The sequence below is a fragment of the Bufo gargarizans genome, chromosome 11, assembly GCF_014858855.1.
Source record: "Bufo gargarizans isolate SCDJY-AF-19 chromosome 11, ASM1485885v1, whole genome shotgun sequence".
Classification (NCBI taxonomy): Eukaryota; Metazoa; Chordata; class Amphibia; order Anura; family Bufonidae; genus Bufo; species Bufo gargarizans.
In genome coordinates this window covers 41,561,553-41,579,543 of record NC_058090.1, presented here as the reverse complement: position 1 = coordinate 41,579,543, position 17,991 = coordinate 41,561,553, and the positions used below count along the sequence as shown (strand labels likewise).

Genomic DNA, 17,991 nt, shown 5'->3' with positions numbered 1-17,991 from the left:
ATAGTGCCCCTAGTAAATGACCCCATAGTGCTCCACACCCTCCTTCCTCCTAGTGCCCCCCATAATGTACCAGTATAAAATGCTCCAGTAGATGCCCTCAGTGTCCCCCATAATTTGCAAGTATAAAATACCCCTTCTTAGTGCCCCCCGTAGATGACCCCATAGTACTCCTCTCCCCCCTTCCCCATAGTACCCACCATGTGTGTCCCAGTATAAAATTGTACTGTACAGAGAGCCCATATAAAATACCCCTTCTTTGTGGCCTCAGTAGATGCCCCTATAGTGCCCCCAATCATGTGCCAGTATTAACAGCCCCCCCCGTGCCAGTTATAATAGCCCCCTATGCCAGTAATAGCAGCCCCCAGTAATAACAGCCCCCCTGTGCCAGTAATAACAGCCCCCAGTAATAACAGCCCCTCTGTGCCAGTAATAACAGCCCCCAGTAATAAGAGCCCCTCTGTGTCAGTAATAATAGCCCCTCTGTGCCAGTAATAACAGCCCCCGCCAGTAATAACAGCCCCCCCTTTGCCAGTAATAACAGCCCCCCCTTTGCCAGTAATAACAGCCCCCCCTTTGCCAGTAATAACAGCCCCTCCTTTGCCAGTAATAACAGCCCCTCCTTTGCCAGTAATAACAGCCCCTCCTTTGCCAGTAATAACAGCCCCCGCCAGTAATAACAGCCCCCCCTTTGCCAGTAATAACAGCCCCCCCCTTTGCCAGTAATAACAAACAGCCCCCCCCTTTGCCAGTAATAACAGCCCCCGCCAGTAAAAGCATTGTACATAATAAAAAATAAAATAAAAAAAACACATACTTACCTCCATGTCAGTGATGCGATGCAGCCTCTTCTTGCCTGTGTCCCACGCTGTATGGCTCAGGCGGCGCGATGACGTCATCGCGCCGCCTGCGCCTGTCTCTGATAGGCTGCCGGCCTAGTGCCTGCAGCCTATCAGAGGAAGGGAAAGAGACACGCCTCTCCCTCCCCTACCGCAGCACAGGCAGGCATCTGTATCGCTGTCCTGAGGACGGCAAACAGATGACTGGAGATGAGCGCTTCCACAATGGAAGCGCTCATCTCCCTGTGCCCAGCTCGCTCGCCTGCCGCGCCCGCATATTACACTGCGAGCTGTCGCCGCCCGGCGCCCCTGTTGCTATGGCGCCCTGTATCTCCATTTTCCATTAATTCTTGTGGAACACCTAAAGGGTTAAAGTTTGCAAAATCAGTTTTGAATACCTTGAGGGGTGTAGTTCCTATAATGGGGTCATTTTTGGGTGGTTTCTATTATGTAAGCCTCGCAAAGTGATTTCAGACCTGAACTGGTCACTAAAAATTGGGTTTTTGAAAATTTCTGAAAAATTTCAAGATTTGCTTCTAAATTTCTAAGCCTTGTAACATACCCAAACAATAAAATATCATTCCCAAAATGATCCAAACATGAATAAGACATATGGGGAATGTAAAGTAATAACTATTTTTGGAGGTATTACTATGTATTATAGAAGTAGAGAAATTGAAACTTGGAAATGTGCAATTTTTAAAAAATTTTTGGTAAATTTGGTATTTTTATTATAAATTAAAAAAAATTACTTCATTTTGCCAGTGTCATGAAGTACAATATGTGACGAAAAAACTATCTCAGAATGGCCTGGATAAGTCAAAGCGTTTTTGTTTTTTTTAAATATAATTTTTTATTTTCTCCCAATCCAAAAAGTAACAATTCAACATTTTCACATCATTACATACATGTGAATGGCATCGGACAATAATTGACAGAAGAACTATGCGAGTATACATCCAGCATGTTGCATCATTAAGCAATAGTCAAATTAAATCAAAATAACATTTCCCCCCTACCCCCCTCCCTTCCCCGCATCAGCTTGAGCACCCTCCCGGCTTAACTAGGCAATATATGCACCTGGTACCACCTATGCTACTTTCAGAATCCCCAGCCTATCTTTTAGGTCCTCTATCAGATACCACTCAGTCAGTTTAAAAGGAGACATAATCCGAACATATTCACCAGGATCAATATGACCTATAATAAATTTGCGCCATGTTAGATATATTTTTTTCCCTCTAGCCTCTTTTTGTTGCGTCGCTTCCAGCCACTCCAAATGAAACATACGCCTGAGACGAGTGATGACCATAGAGACAGAAGGAGTCTGAGATTGAAGCCATAAACTTAACAAGCACTTTTTTGCCCCTAGTACGATCTTATGTTCCAGTGGCAAAAGAGAGGCCGTTGTGTAGCTATCAGATTGGTCATCCTTATTATATTGGACGTGTAAGATCACCACTGTAGGACTAATTTCTGTCTCATTCCCACCACATTTTTTCAGTAGATCCGAGACTCCATCCCAATATGACCTCAAACTCGGACAACTCCACAATCCATGGTGTAGATCTGATCTAGGAAGATCACACTTTGGACACGCTATCAGTCTGTCTTGTTTTGGGCCTGCATTTGGGACATCAAACCCATATATTGCGTAATTTTTTTTAAAGCGTTTTAAAGTTATCACCACTTAAAAAGACATTGGTCAGATTTGCAAAAAATGGCCTGGTCCTAAGGTGAAATAAGGCTGTGTCCTAAAGGGGTTAAAGAGTAACTAAACTTTTGTAAAACTTGATTTTAAAATGTTCAAAATAGCCCAAAAATGATTTTTGGAATATACTATATTAATCAATTATGTGGTTTTTCTACTCAAATAGGCACCCAAAGTTTTGGGTGCTATTGCACCTTAAAATAATTATTCTAGTGCAGTGCTGACATGTGCACTGTGCTGGAGTATGGATTTCAGTGGGGGGGGGGGGGGGGTGCAGCAAATGCTGTAAAGACTGGAGCACACATCGCTGCTCCTGTCTATGGTCCTCTCAAGCTTGGCTAAATTCTGGCACAGCACATCGGTACCTTGTATCCTGTACAGGTGAGCTACACCGGGATTTAGCTGAGTGGAGCGTGCTCAGGCAGGAGCTCTCTCTATAGCACATTGCTACTCCTGTACCGATGTGCTATGGAGATATTTCAGCTGAGTAGAATGGGCTCAGGCAGGAGTTCATGGCTCTCAGCTACATCCTGGCATAGCACATCTGTACAGGACCGTCGTCCAGTTCGGGGCCGCTATTTAGAGTGGATCGTCCAAATAGGTAAGGACAGTGTTCTCGGTGGAGTTTAGGGCTGCACTGTTCCCTATCAAACGTGTCAAAAATTTAAATTCAGTTCACAGAGGTTGAGCTTATTTTGACATCCAGTTACAAATTCTCCAAAAATGTAGGACACAAGTCTTATCAGTTCCATGGGTGGGGTGCTAACATTCATAATGACTTTAATAATGCCCATAAAATTCCAACCCCTGCATACATAAACGTCTATAGGAAAATCTAGTCCTGCCCATTACCATTTTCTTCATGTTGGTTCCAGGGCTTGGTCTGGTTGTCAACAAAGTTTTGAGGTCCCTATTAAAGAATATTAGAAACAACAAGCTGCCTATAATTAACTACATCAAGAGACTCAGACACATTGTTTACTATATAATGTACTGACTTTTTTTTTTATCAGGGCAGTAGCCTAGACATGGAACTGATTATGGTCCAGCCCTGACTCACAAAGAATCGTTCTTCAACAATCAGGCAAGAAAAAATCCTTAGTTGAGAAAAACTCCAAGGAACCATGAAAAACTGCCCTTCCCCTGGGTAAGGGTGTATAAAGCCAACTTGCAAAAAGAGAAAGCTGCAGTAGAATATTAACTTGCTCTGTGAATGGATTGTAGAATGTTCAGTAAATGTTCAATATATCAGCGAGAACAGAGACCAGGCCTAGAAATTAACACTTGATACAGCAGATAACTCACTTGTTCCATTAGCGAGAACAGAGACCGAGCCAGGAATCTCTCTCTTGATGCAGCTCATAACTCATTGTGTCATGGATAAAACTCCAGAAAATTCTGTAAATGTCATATCCAGGGGTGAGAACACAGATTGAGTCCAGAATCTACCTTTTGAGGCAGCAGATAACTCACTATTTCTAGGAATATATCTAACTATGGGAAGTTCAGTAAATGTCATGTTGACTGGTGAGAACAGAGACCAAGCCTGGAATCTGCCACTTGAGAAAACAGAAAGTCTAGTATATGCAATGCCCATTATTGGGAATAGAACAGAGTCTTGAATCTGCCTCTTCTTCTTGAAGTGTCTGATCCTGACATGAAGCTAGTGTCCACTATATCATTGACATATGGTGGCATCTTAATCTGCAGGTTGTCCAAACTCCAAGACCCGGCTCTGTTTTGTATTTGGGCACATGGAGCAGACAGTGACACAAGACTTTTCATACAGAGCAGACGGCTATGTTTGTGGATGCATTGCTGGAGACAATGGCTGTCACGTGCTGCACATTGCATTTTTCTTCAGTTTCATGTTAGCAGCTGATGAATTCTGGCCAATAAGGCTCCACAACAAAGTGTAACTTGCTATTCATCTTGTTTTTATGCTTTTATCAGACCACTTAACTTTTTGCTAGCAGAATTGTCTGTGCATTCAGCAACGTCCCTGGGTTGTAGAGGTTTATTTGTTGTTTTTCTCCCTGGGACAAGTCTGGTGATATGGTGAGACCCTCATTATGTGCACACCTCTGATCAGCAATAAAGTCCTCCTAATTTATAGCTGTGGTATTAATATAACCTACTTTGAAGGTTGGTCTCTTTTCTCCTTTGTCCTTGCATATAACATGATTCATAAATGCTGACCTGAAGAAGTTCCTGAACCTTGACACAATTATTGATTTCTTGGCCAGGAAGCTGGACATCCTCAACAGTGCTTTACACTTTCTTTGGAATTTCTTAATTGGGGGTCAGAAGAATGGACATGCTAGAGAATAGGGAAGAATGGGATTTCCCATGATATCTCATGACGGCTTCTCAGTCACTCTGCTTCTTGTCCCTGTAGATTTGTGCATCCGACTTGGAGGCACATCCTCTGGATATAGCAGCCGCTACATCAGTGAGGTGACTTCCCTCTTTCCTTAGGCCTTGCAGAAGTTTTTATGTCATTAAGTGACACAAGAGGTCTAGGCCCAGCTCTACAAAAGTTATTCAGAATCAGGACATCATTACGTGAGGCAAGCACAAAGTTGAGATTTTCTTAAAGAGGACCTTTCACCGATTATGACAATGTGAACTAAGTATACAGACATGGAGAGCGTCGCCCGGGGATCTCACTGCACTTACTATTATCCCCAGGCGCCGCTCCGTTCTCCCGTTATGCCCTCTGGTATATTCGCTCACTAAGTTATAGTAGGCGGAGATTTCAGTCACTAAGTTATGGTAGGCGGAGTCTGCCCTTGTTCTGCTGTAGCGCTGGCCAATCGCATTGCAGAGCTCACAGCCTGGGAGAAAATAACCTCCCAGGCTGTGAGCTCTGTGCTGCGATTGGCCAGCGCTACAGCAGAACAAGGGCAGACTCCGCCTACCATAACTTTGTGACCGAAGATACCGGAGGGCAGAGCGGGAGAACGGAGCGGCGCCCAGGGATAATAGTAAGTGCAGTGAGATCCCCGGGCGCCGCTCTCCATGTCTGTATACTTAGTTCACAGTGTCATAATCGGTGAAAGGTCCTCTTTAAGCCCTTTATTTCTATAATCTGATATCTTGAAGGGCATCTGTCCGCAGATTTGTACCTATGACACTGGCTGACCTGTTACATATGCACTTGGCAGCTGAAGGCATCTGTGTTGGTCCCATGTTCATATGTGCCCGCAGTGCTGAGAAAATTAAGTTTTAATATATGGAAATGAGCCTCTAGGAGCAATGGGGGCGTTGCCGTTACACCTAGAGGCTGTCAAGGATGTAACGAGACATACGGACATCCCGGTGACAGTGAGTGGTAGGAGATCTATGAGACTGGCAACACGTGGTTTGATCTGACAGGTTTTCCTTGTGGATCAATAGGCGTCTGTGTTGTTTCTGGTAATAGCCACACCCCTTGCTTGGTGTTGCTTATCTGGTCATTTAACCTTCCTTATTTATAGTTGCTTCTCCCACTATGCTGTGCGGTTTATAACTTCTGTGCCTGTGGATTGTTTGTGGTTCGATCTCGGCTTAGTTCCTGGTGCTTCCATAGGCCCATTGAAGTTAAGTCTTTCCTTTCCCTTTTGTATTTTGTTTGGGTTCTGTGTGTTGCATTTCCCTATTGTTTGTATTAGGCCTAAAGGACACTCCTGTTCCTCCTTCCTTTTGGAGGAACAGGTAGTCTCGTCCATGCCATTAGTACCAGGGTCCTATAGGGCTAGATAGGACTCTAGGTATTCCTGCGTATGAACTCACCTACCTTTGGGGTCTGTTCATACTGGTAGTCAGTCAAGATTTTGGTTAGGGTTTTCACGAGGAGGTGTCCATCTTCCCTCCCTAGTTCTCAGGCCTGATTCCCTGTTTCCCCCTTCCCTCCTATGCTCGGTGTGCTGTTTCCCTCCCACACCGAAGCGTGACAGAGGCTCAGCTCTCTCTGCTGCATCCTCTGCACTTTGAATGACAGGGTCAGGCGTGATGATTTTTTCAATGCCTGGCCCTGTCAAAGTGGAAAGGACACTTCTGTTGCAGAGAGAGCAGAGCCTCTAGGTGTAATGGTAACGCATATATTTAAACTTCATTTTTCTCAGCAATGCGGACACATATGAACATGGGACTAACACAGATGCCTCGAGCTGCCAAGTGCACATGTAACAGGTCAGCCAGTGTCATAGGTACAAATCTGCTGACAGATGCCTTTTAAAAGGGGTATTCCATATTCTCATATTTAAATTAATCCCCATTTATAACAAACATTTTTGCAATTTATTGTATTTATATATATATATATATATATATATATATATATATATATATAGTCTTGAAGTTTAGACAACCAGTCTGTATTGATCCTCCAGTATAGGCTCAATCAGAGTTGACGCTAGGGTTACATCTGGGGCAAAGGTTCAGTATCGAAATACACTGGCCTAGGCAAAGTTGTCTGTTCCACCCTCTCCCCCTTCAGCAAACAAACATGCCCTCCTCCAACTATGTCCCTGGGTATCTCTTGTTTTTGTAAGGGTTCATACGTGGAGCTGATACACGCTTGTGTACAGTCCTCATGTAGGAAAGTTGGTGAAGGAACAGGTGAGGAACATGCACGGTCTATGCAATATTTAATTGGTAACACAATTATCCTCCCCCCTTCATTATAATTATGAGATATGAATTGTGCTCAGTAACCTCTGCCCGTTCATAGACGTAGACGTCGGGTTCTCTGCTCTTTGTCAAAGAGCTAATGTTTTCATGCAGACGCCTGCAGCGCTGCTTTGTCCATGGTGCTAATTGGTAATGTACCTGCAGCATAAGGCAGGCCTGTTCTTCACATTACAAGTTAACCCTTTCACAGATCTACCAAACTGTAACAAAAGAGAATTTACCACCAATTAGGACCACGAAGAGCAACACTAGTTGCAGCTCTCTGGCATACACCGATGGTGCCGCAGGAAAAAGAAGAATTTTAAAAGTTATGTACACCCTCAGAGGCAATTTTTTTTTAATGATTGCATTTTACAAATTTGGGGCTAAAAATATTTTTTTCAATTGATCTTTAATAAAAATGTTCAGCCATTCTGTCATAAAAAGGTTAACAGGTGTGAATCATACTTGCACTTTGTGCCGTCATCTAATAAATTTTATCTCCAAATTACTAGTAGCTCAAAAACACTTACCGTATTTTTCGCTTTATAAGACGCACCCGATGATAAGACGCACCCCAGATTTTAGAGTAGGAAAATAAGAAAAAAAAAAATTTCATCAGACCTCAGAATAGCCCATCAGTACCCCCAGACCTCAGAATAGCCCATCAGTACCCCCAGACCTCAGAATAGCCCATCAGTACCCCCAGACCTCAGAATAGCCCATCAGTACCCCCAGACCTCAGAATAGCCCATCAGTACCCCCAGACTAAAAATAATATATATTCTTACCTGTCCTGCGCCGCGGCTCCTCTTTAGCTGTATTAAGTATTACCTGCGCTTGCGGCGCTTTGCTCCCCGCTCCTAATACATACTAGTGAGCGCTTCCATAATAGAAGCGCTCACTAGTATTCATTTTATAAGATACACAGACATTTTCACCCCACTTTTTTTTTTGTGGGTGGGGGGGGGGGGGAGTGCATCTTATAAAGCGCAAAATACGGTACTTAAGCCACATTCTTATCAGTAAGATAAGGATTGAGCTATAATGAGCGTTCATAAGGTCAGAGATCAGACATAAGGAGCCATCAGCTGAGCTGTCTGATGGAACAGAGTAAAAACACAGATCCTGCTACTAGAGAATCTCAAGGCTGCACAGAGAAAGGGGCTCAACATTTTTAATAAAGACCAATTGAAAAAAAAAAAAAAAGATTTTTAGCTCAAAGGAGTACAATGATAATAATAAAAAAATGTTCCCAAAGGTGGACATAGCCTTTAAAGGGGTAATCTCACCAGAGAACATGCCACAAATCACTGATAGCTGTGTGTCCTCTGGGACCTGCACTTAGCAGGAAGGAATTTGTTGTCCCACACATCACATTCTACATTTTTCAAACCAGCACCTGGATCTGAATACTTTTGTAATTGCATGTAATTAAAAAAATTGTATAGCCACTGAGTTATTCAATAAAATGTTCCCTGTATAGCGACACCTGCTGTTTGTGTTTTTCCTTATTGCCTGTCCACCTCGTTGAGGTGGTTGCACACGCTCAGTTTAAATCTAACTTTAACTGCCACCAGCCATATGTTCTGTTGGAACCTGTGACAGTTACAGAGAAAGAGCTGCAGCAGAAAGAACACGTCCCCTGAGTAAGGACACACTCCTAACCTGCCATTTTGAAATAAATCTAGCAGAGCAATTGAAGCAATGAATGGGGAGATCTCTGGATCCATGTGAGGTACAGGACTAGGTTTGTTAGAGATTGTCATGTACTATATGATGCCTGATTTTCAGTTTTTACATCAATCAGGCATAACCCCTGTAAGGCTCATGTATGCGGCAACAGCAGTCACCGTCTAAAGGCATGTTCACACATGGTGGGTTTGCGCAGACAATTCTGCAGCTGTTCCATTCCTCTCTGCAAAAAATCTGCCACGTGTGAACATACCCTAAGGCCCCCTGCACACGATCAGGATTGCGTGCGGATTTTCCGCGCGGATTTGCGTGCGGAAAATCCGCACCGTAGGTCATGTACATTGTATTCTATGAGAATTTGAAATTCTCAATGCACACGATGCGGATTTTTTCCGCGCGGATTTTGACCTGCGGTGCGGATTTTAAAATCCGCGACATGTCAATTAATTTTTTTTTTCCTGACCGGATTTTCTTAATTCACTTAGTGAAATACGCATGCGGAAAATCCGCACCGAATCCGCACCAAATCCGCACGCAAATCCGCATCAATTAATGCGGATTGACCGCACGGATTTGCCTGTGAACACCTGCGGATTTCAGTGCGGATTCTCCGCACATAAATCCTGAACGTGTGCATGTAGCCTAACAGTGTTCTGCCATGCACTGAACACATGAGACAGAATTTGATCACAGAATGGATCAAACTTGAAAATACAGAACACCTCCATAGCAATGTCTATGTCAGGTTGTGTGGCCCTTTAAGAGTCCCAGCGTTGGCAGCTCTCTGTAAACAAATTAAAAAACCGAATGTAACATCCCATTGTCTGCAGTGCTGTGCCCGGGGAAGGAGCCTGCAACAGGAAACCTTGATGCCAACAATAAAAGCAGAATGCCAGCCTGGTATATTTATACATTATACATGTGTACAGGGGTGTAACTAACGGCTCGAGGGTCCCAGCGCAAACCTTCAGCTTGGGCCCCCAGCTGCAGCCTGTTCACACTTTAGCAGCAGTGCTGGGTCTCTACGGGGGCGACCACACGGCAGCAGCGCTGAGGTTGGGCACCGCGTGGCTGTACAGGTGGGCCCTAATTAAACTAATGAAGACCGCATTGTTTAGTCCAGGGATGGCCAAACTACAGCCCTCCAGCTGTTGCAAAACTACAACTTCACAGCATGCCGGGAGTTGTTGTTTTGAAACGGCTGGAGGACTGCATGCGCAGACCTTTAAAAATTTGAAAATAAATACCGGATCCGTTTTGCCTGATGACACTAGAAAAACGGATCCGGTATTGCAATGCATTTTTCTGACTGATCAGGATCCTGATTAGTCAGAAAAAATGACATGCGCTTGCATACAGTTTGCCTGATCAGGCAGCCAGTTCAGGCAACGGAATTGCCTGCCGGAATCAAACAACGCAAGTGTGAAAGTACCCTAACCATGACTCTTCTCAGGTAGATGTGACTCTTATCAAGGCCTGGGCTGCAATGATTATGATCCTGGTTCTCAGCGACCACTTACTTTTAGCTCATGAGTGACACAGCGCTGACATCAGCATTTCTGTCACTATTTTATACTGCCCTTAGTACGGTCAGCATAAAGTTGATGACAGGTTCCCTTTAAACAAAAAATATTCAGCATTTTTAAAACCAGCACCTGGATCTGAATATTTTTGCAACTACATGTAATGAAAAATTTTGTATAGCCACTGAGTTATTCGTTAAAATGTATCTGTCTAGCGCCACCTGCTGCTTGTTTTTTTCTTATTTCTATGTCCTGCTCACTGAGATGGCCGCACATGCTCAGTTTCATCCTTCAACTGTCTCCCGAGCTGTGATAGGGAGAGCTCAGACACGCCCCCCGAGCTGTGATAGGGAGAGCTAAGACACGCCCCCTGAGCTGTGATAGGGAGAGCTCAGACACGCCCCCTGAGCTGTGATAGGGAGACCTGAGACACGTCCCTTGAGCTGCAGCACAAAGGACACCCCCCTTCAGCTTGACATAAATCTAGAAGAGTAATAAATGAGGAGATCTCTGGATCCGTGTGAGGTACAGGGCTGGTTCTAGCTTTGTTAGATAGAGATTGTCATGGACTATATGATGTCTGATTTTCATTTTTTTACATTAGTCATGGGATAACCCCTTTAAAGGGAGTCTTTCACCTAAAATGACCATTACACAACACAAACATCATGATAACCATTACATTCCCCATATTATAATCTTACCTTTCATATTGCTGTCCGTCGCCTATTCTCTCTTAAAAACGCTTTTAATCCATATGCTAATCAGGTTCTGAAGGTGCCCAGGGGAGGCGTTTATGCGGCCGGTGCCCAGGCTCCACGGCGCTGTTCAAATCAAACCCCTCCCCTTTCACCCCTCTGGCCCGCCCTCGGTGGTTCATCAGATACCATCCTCCAGTTAATGACAAATCCGGCGCCTGCGCCTGCGCACTCCATTACCCACTAGGGCAGAGGCAGCAGAGCGTTTAATGCGCATGCGCCGGCCCGATCTAGCCGGCGGAAGTAAACTACCAAAATATCGGGATGTACGGGCCGGCGCATGAGCATTAAACGCTCTGCTGCCTCTGCCCTAGTGGGTAATGGAGTGCGCAGGCGCCGGATTTGTCATTAACTGGAGGATGGTATCTGACGAACCACCGAGGGCGGGCCAGAGGGGTGAAAGGGGAGGGGTTTGATTTGAACAGCGCCGTGGAGCCTGGGCACCGGCCGCATAAACGCCGCCCCTGGGCACCTTCAGAACCTGATTAGCATATGGATTAAAAGCGTTTTTAAGAGAGAATAGGCGACGGACAGCAATATGAAAGGTAAGATTATAATATGGGGAATGTAATGGTTATCATGATGTTTGTGTTGTGTAATGGTCATTTTAGGTGAAAGACTCCCTTTAAGTGAACATCGAGCCACCAGTGATTACAGTGCAGTTACATCTGCTGTGATTGGAGGCGTCTGCTTCCCATATAAAGACCGCAGTATCTAAGGTGTGGTATAGAGGGAGGAACTTTTATACCACGTTGTGCTTTGTGTGCATTTCTATACAAGCAGGTGTCCTCTGGTATCAGCCAGTGCATGAATATCCAATTTTAATCAACTTGGGTCCTGATATTGGCCTCACATTAGTTACTGGGTACCCGCACAGACCATCACCACTCTAAGTAGTCGTAGAGGTGGATTATAATCTCCTGTACAGCTCCGTTGTCTCTGCCATATAGACATGTGCTATGAGAAGTGTAACCCTTACAGCCACCAGTCTGCATTTTTCTCCACAGCTTCCCGCCATTGACTATTTAGTGACCTATTGCCACTTTTGGCATTAAAATGTTAATGATCCCCTTTCTGAGAGCAGAGGGGAGATACTCAGTATCCTAGATTTACTTCCCCTGTCTCCTCCACTCCAGTATCTCACATTTATGGCTCTTTGGATTCCAGAAATCAAAATGGAGATTATACAAGTATGGTGAGAGGGTTTTGCGGGCCTTCTAGCTTGTGGGCTCAGTCGGAACGGCTAAGACCCCTATAGTTACACCACGACTGTGTATCACCACCAAGATTTCATTGCTAGCAGATTAGTATGGTCATTGCCTGATGTATGAAAGCTGTGTGGCTTCTAGATATGTGGCTGTCCTGCCATCCGATCACTGTATAATACACACATCTGCAGTACATATCATCGCATATGAGCAGCGCACATTCTTCACACAAGAATCTGGACCTAAAAATGAAACTTATGGCAAGGTCTGAGCCGGGGAGGAGCTGATGACAGAGCCACTGTTCTGAGCTCCTGTCTGCTCCTCCACAGCTGACGGCAGACCAAGTGCCGGTTACATGGAGACGCGCTGTGTAATCAGTTCTTGTGGGTACAGAAGGGACATGGAAGGGTTGGGGGAATTTACAAAGCAGAAAACAGGGATAAATAATGCACATATGTGATAACATGATCCCCGTCATCAACACAAAGTAATTACACAACTAAAATCAACATCCATGTCTTCTGTCATAAGGCATACATGTCCTCTATCTCATTTCTGTCACAGCACATACATGTCTTCTGTATGATCCCTGGCACAGCACATACATGTCTTCTGTCTCTTCCCTGTCACCGCACATACATGTCTTCTGTCTGATCCCTGTCACCGCACATACATGTCTCCTGTCTGATCCCTGTCACTGCACATACATGTCTCCTGTCTGATCCATGTCACCGCACATACATGTCTCCTGTCTGATCCCTGTCACCGCACATACATGTCTTCTGTCTGATCCCTGTCACCGCACATACATGTCTTCTGTCTGATCCCTGTCACCGCACATACATGTCCCCTGTCTGATCCCTGTCACCGCACATACATGTCTCCTGTCTCTTCCCTGTCACCGCACATACATGTCTCCTGTCTCTTCCCTGTCACCGCACATACATGTCTCCTGTCTCTTCCCTGTCACCGCACATACATGTCTTCTGTCTCTTCCCTGTCACCGCACATACATGTCTTCTGTCTCTTCCCTGTCACCGCACATACATGTCTTCTGTATAATCCCTCTCACAGCACATACATGTCTTCTGTCTGATCCCTGTCACCGCACATACATGTCTTCTGTCTGATCCCTGTCACCGCACATACATGTCTCCTGTCTGATCCCTGTCACCGCACATACATGTCTCCTGTCTCTTCCCTGTCACCGCACATACATGTCTCCTGTCTCTTCCCTGTCACCGCACATACATGTCTTCTGCCTCTTCCCCGTCACCGCACATACATGTCTTCTGTCTCATCCCCGTCACAGCACATACATGTCTTCTGTCTCTTCCCTGTCACAGCACATACATGTCTTCTGTCTCTTCCCTGTCACAGCACATACACGTCTTCTGTCTCTTCCCTGTCACCGCACATACATGTCTCCTGTCTCATCCCTGTCACAGCACATACATGTCTTCTGTCTCTTCCCTGTCACAGCACATACATGTCTTCTGTCTGATCCCTGTCACAGCACATACATGTCTTCAGTATAATCCCTGTCACCGCACATACATGTCTCCTGTCTCATCCCTGTCACAGCACATACATGTCTTCTGTCTCATCCCCGTCACAGCACATACATGTCTTCGGTCTCTTCCCCGTCACAGCACATACATGTCTTCGGTCTCTTCCCCGTCACCGCACATACATGTCTCCTGTCTCATCCCTGTCACTGCACATACATGTCTTCTGTCTCATCCCCGTCACCGCACATACATGTCTTCTGTCTCTTCCCTGTCACAGCACATACATGTCTTCTGTCTCTTCCCTGTCACAGCACATACACGTCTTCTGTCTCTTCCCTGTCACCGCACATACATGTCTCCTGTCTCATCCCTGTCACAGCACATACATGTCTTCTGTCTCTTCCCTGTCACAGCACATACATGTCTTCTGTCTGATCCCTGTCACAGCACATACATGTCTTCAGTATAATCCCTGTCACCGCACATACATGTCTCCTGTCTCATCCCTGTCACAGCACATACATGTCTTCTGTCTCATCCCCGTCACAGCACATACATGTCTTCGGTCTCTTCCCCGTCACAGCACATACATGTCTTCGGTCTCTTCCCCGTCACCGCACATACATGTCTCCTGTCTCATCCCTGTCACTGCACATACATGTCTTCTGTCTCTTCCCTGTCACAGCACATACACGTCTTCTATCTAATCCCCGTCACCGCACATACATGTCTTCTGTCTGAGCCCCGTCACCGCACATACATGTCTTCTGTCTCTTCCCTGTCACTGCACATACATGTCTTCTGTCTCTTCCCTGTCACTGCACATACATGTCTTCTGTCTCTTCCCTGTCACTGCACATACATGTCTTCTGTCTCTTCCCTGTCACTGCACATACATGTCTCCTGTCTCTTCCCTGTCACTGCACATACATGTCTTCTGTCTCTTCCCTGTCACCGCACATACATGTCTCCTGTATAATCCCTGTCACAGCACATACATGTCTTCTGTATGATCCCTGTCACTGCACATACATGTCTTCTGTCTGATCCCTGTCACAGCACATACATGTCTTCTGTCTCTTCCCTGTCACAGCACATACATGTCTTCTGTCTCTTCCCTGTCACCGCACATACATGTCTTCTGTATAATCCCTGTCACCGCACATACATGTCTTCTGTATAATCCCTGTCACCGCACATACATGTCTCCTGTCTCTTCCCTGTCACTGCACATACATGTCTTCTGTCTCTTTCCCGTCACTGCACATACATGTCTTCTGTCTCTTCCCTGTCACAGCACATACATGTCTTCTGCCTCTTCCCCGTCACCGCACATACATGTCTCCTGTCTCTTCCCTGTCACTGCACATACATGTCTTCTGTCTCTTCCCCGTCACTGCACATACATGTCTTCTGTCTCTTCCCTGTCACAGCACATACATGTCTTCTGTCTCTTCCCTGTCACAACACATACATGTCTTCTGTCTCTTCCCTGTCACAGCACATACATGTCTTCTGTCTCTTCCCTGTCACAGCACATACATGTCTTCGGTCTCTTCCCCGTCACCGCACATACATGTCTCCTGTCTCATCCCTGTCACTGCACATACATGTCTTCTGTCTCTTCCCTGTCACAGCACATACACGTCTTCTATCTAATCCCCGTCACCGCACATACATGTCTTCTGTCTGAGCCCCGTCACCGCACATACATGTCTTCTGTCTCTTCCCTGTCACTGCACATACATGTCTTCTGTCTCTTCCCTGTCACTGCACATACATGTCTTCTGTCTCTTCCCTGTCACTGCACATACATGTCTTCTGTCTCTTCCCTGTCACTGCACATACATGTCTTCTGTCTCTTCCCTGTCACCGCACATACATGTCTTCTGTCTCTTCCCTGTCACCGCACATACATGTCTCCTGTATAATCCCTGTCACTGCACATACATGTCTTCTGTATGATCCCTGTCACTGCACATACATGTCTTCTGTCTGATCCCTGTCACAGCACATACATGTCTTCTGTCTCTTCCCTGTCACCGCACATACATGTCTTCTGTATAATCCCTGTCACCGCACATACATGTCTTCTGTATAATCCCTGTCACCGCACATACATGTCTCCTGTCTCTTCCCTGTCACTGCACATACATGTCTTCTGTCTCTTTCCCGTCACTGCACATACATGTCTTCTGTCTCTTCCCTGTCACAGCACATACATGTCTTCTGCCTCTTCCCCGTCACCGCACATACATGTCTCCTGTCTCTTCCCTGTCACTGCACATACATGTCTTCTGTCTCTTCCCTGTCACAGCACATACATGTCTTCTGTCTCTTCCCTGTCACAACACATACATGTCTTCTGTCTCTTCCCTGTCACAACACATACATGTCTTCTGTCTCTTCCCTGTCACAGCACATACATGTCTTCTGTCTCTTCCCTGTCACAGCACATACATGTCTTCTGTCTCTTCCCTGTCACCGCACATACATGTCTTCTGTATAATCCCTGTCACCGCACATACATGTCTTCTGTCTCTTCCCTGTCACAGCACATACATGTCTTCTGTCTCTTCCCCGTCACTGCACATACATGTCTTCTGTCTCTTCCCTGTCACAGCACATACATGTCTTCTGTCTCTTCCCTGTCACAACACATACATGTCTTCTGTCTCTTCCTTGTCACAGCACATACATGTCTTCTGTCTCTTCCCTGTCACCGCACATACATGTCTTCTGTCTCTTCCCTGTCACAGCACATACATGTCTTCTGTCTCTTCCCTGTCACCGCACATACATGTCTTCTGTATAATCCCTGTCACCGCACATACATGTCTTCTGTCTCAGCACATATGTCTTCTATCTTAGTCACCATGCACACGCACGTCCTGCCGCAGTAATACCGCAGTACACGAGGTGAGCCCTCACCAGACTGCTCAGCTCCTGCTCCTCTCGCTCTCCCTCAGCCTCCTCCATCTTCACTGACTCCAACCCTCCTCCAGCCCCATAACAACACACGACGTGCAGCACTGAAGCCGCCGAGGGTGGGGTTTACGACGTCAGCCGCGCCTTCCGGCAGCGTCTACTAGTGCAGCTCACTAGTCACTAGTGCTGTATGACCTGGAGCGGCTGTCAGCCTGTACAGGACACTGATAATAATAACGTTTCTAGTAAATTCAGCTGGAGGCAGGTGTGGGACTACAAGTCTCAGGATGTCCACATTACACTGGGGCAAGGAGCTGCTGATAATGTATGAGAAACCTATGGTCCTCCCACAGCATTCAGCATCATCGATATGAGGGACAGACAAGACTGACACGTCTGGTCTGCAACCTCCTCTATGGTGCACGTTTTCTGAACTATGGTCCTCCAATAGTGTTTTACTGCGTTGACATAAAGGCTAGACAAGACGTGTACTCTATGGTAACGTTGACAGGGCCGCGGAAGCGAAAACTGCCCGGAGTAGGGCGGGGCCGACATGTCCTCGTGGCTGCCAGGTCAGGATGCTGAAGGTGGCCAGCAGCAGAGGGCTCAGACACAGGCCAGACATGTCACAGAAGACGGTCCGGTACCTGAGGCGGTTCTCCTGAACATCTGGGCAGTGCAGCTATCTCTATAGGCTGCTTATGATGTGGAGGACACCTGAGCTGCTGTTATCAGCCATTTCTGCAGAGTGGCTGACTGGAGTGCTCTTCTATGGGACTGAGATAGAAAACAATGGCCCGGAGCAGAAAAGTCACTTGCCCGCTGCTGTATCTGCAGATTCCCTACACAATGGGGGTCATTTATCAAAGACTGGTGTTTTATGCCCGCTGCCAGAGGATGTACCTCATTTATGGCGAGGGCGCAGACGGCATCACAAATGAGACGCATCCTCCGCTGGTCCAGGCGCTCGTGACTGGAGTAGATTTCCGACATCCTTTATGTTTGGAAGCAGGCGTAAATGTTAGGCTACTTCCACACTGGCGTTTTGGCTTTCCGTTTGGGAGATCCGTCATGGGCTCTCACAGGCGGTCCAAAACAGATCAGTTTTGCCCTAATGCATTCTGAATGGAAAAGGATCCGCTCAGAATGCATCAGTTTGGCTCAGTTT

At 46.0% G+C, this 17,991-nt stretch overlaps 1 protein-coding gene across 1 annotated transcript in view; it reads right to left on the bottom strand.

The window, feature by feature from the left end:
• LOC122921278 (E3 ubiquitin-protein ligase UBR1-like) overlaps positions 1–16,933 on the bottom strand; it is a 32,355-nt gene extending 15,422 nt beyond the window's left edge. The window contains exon 1 of the mRNA XM_044271257.1: positions 16,827–16,933. Coding sequence (XP_044127192.1) covers positions 16,827–16,874 — 48 coding nt within the window. The 5' untranslated portion in view covers positions 16,875–16,933. The remainder of the gene's footprint in view (positions 1–16,826) is intronic.
• Between the last annotated feature and the right edge of the window lie 1,058 nt (positions 16,934–17,991).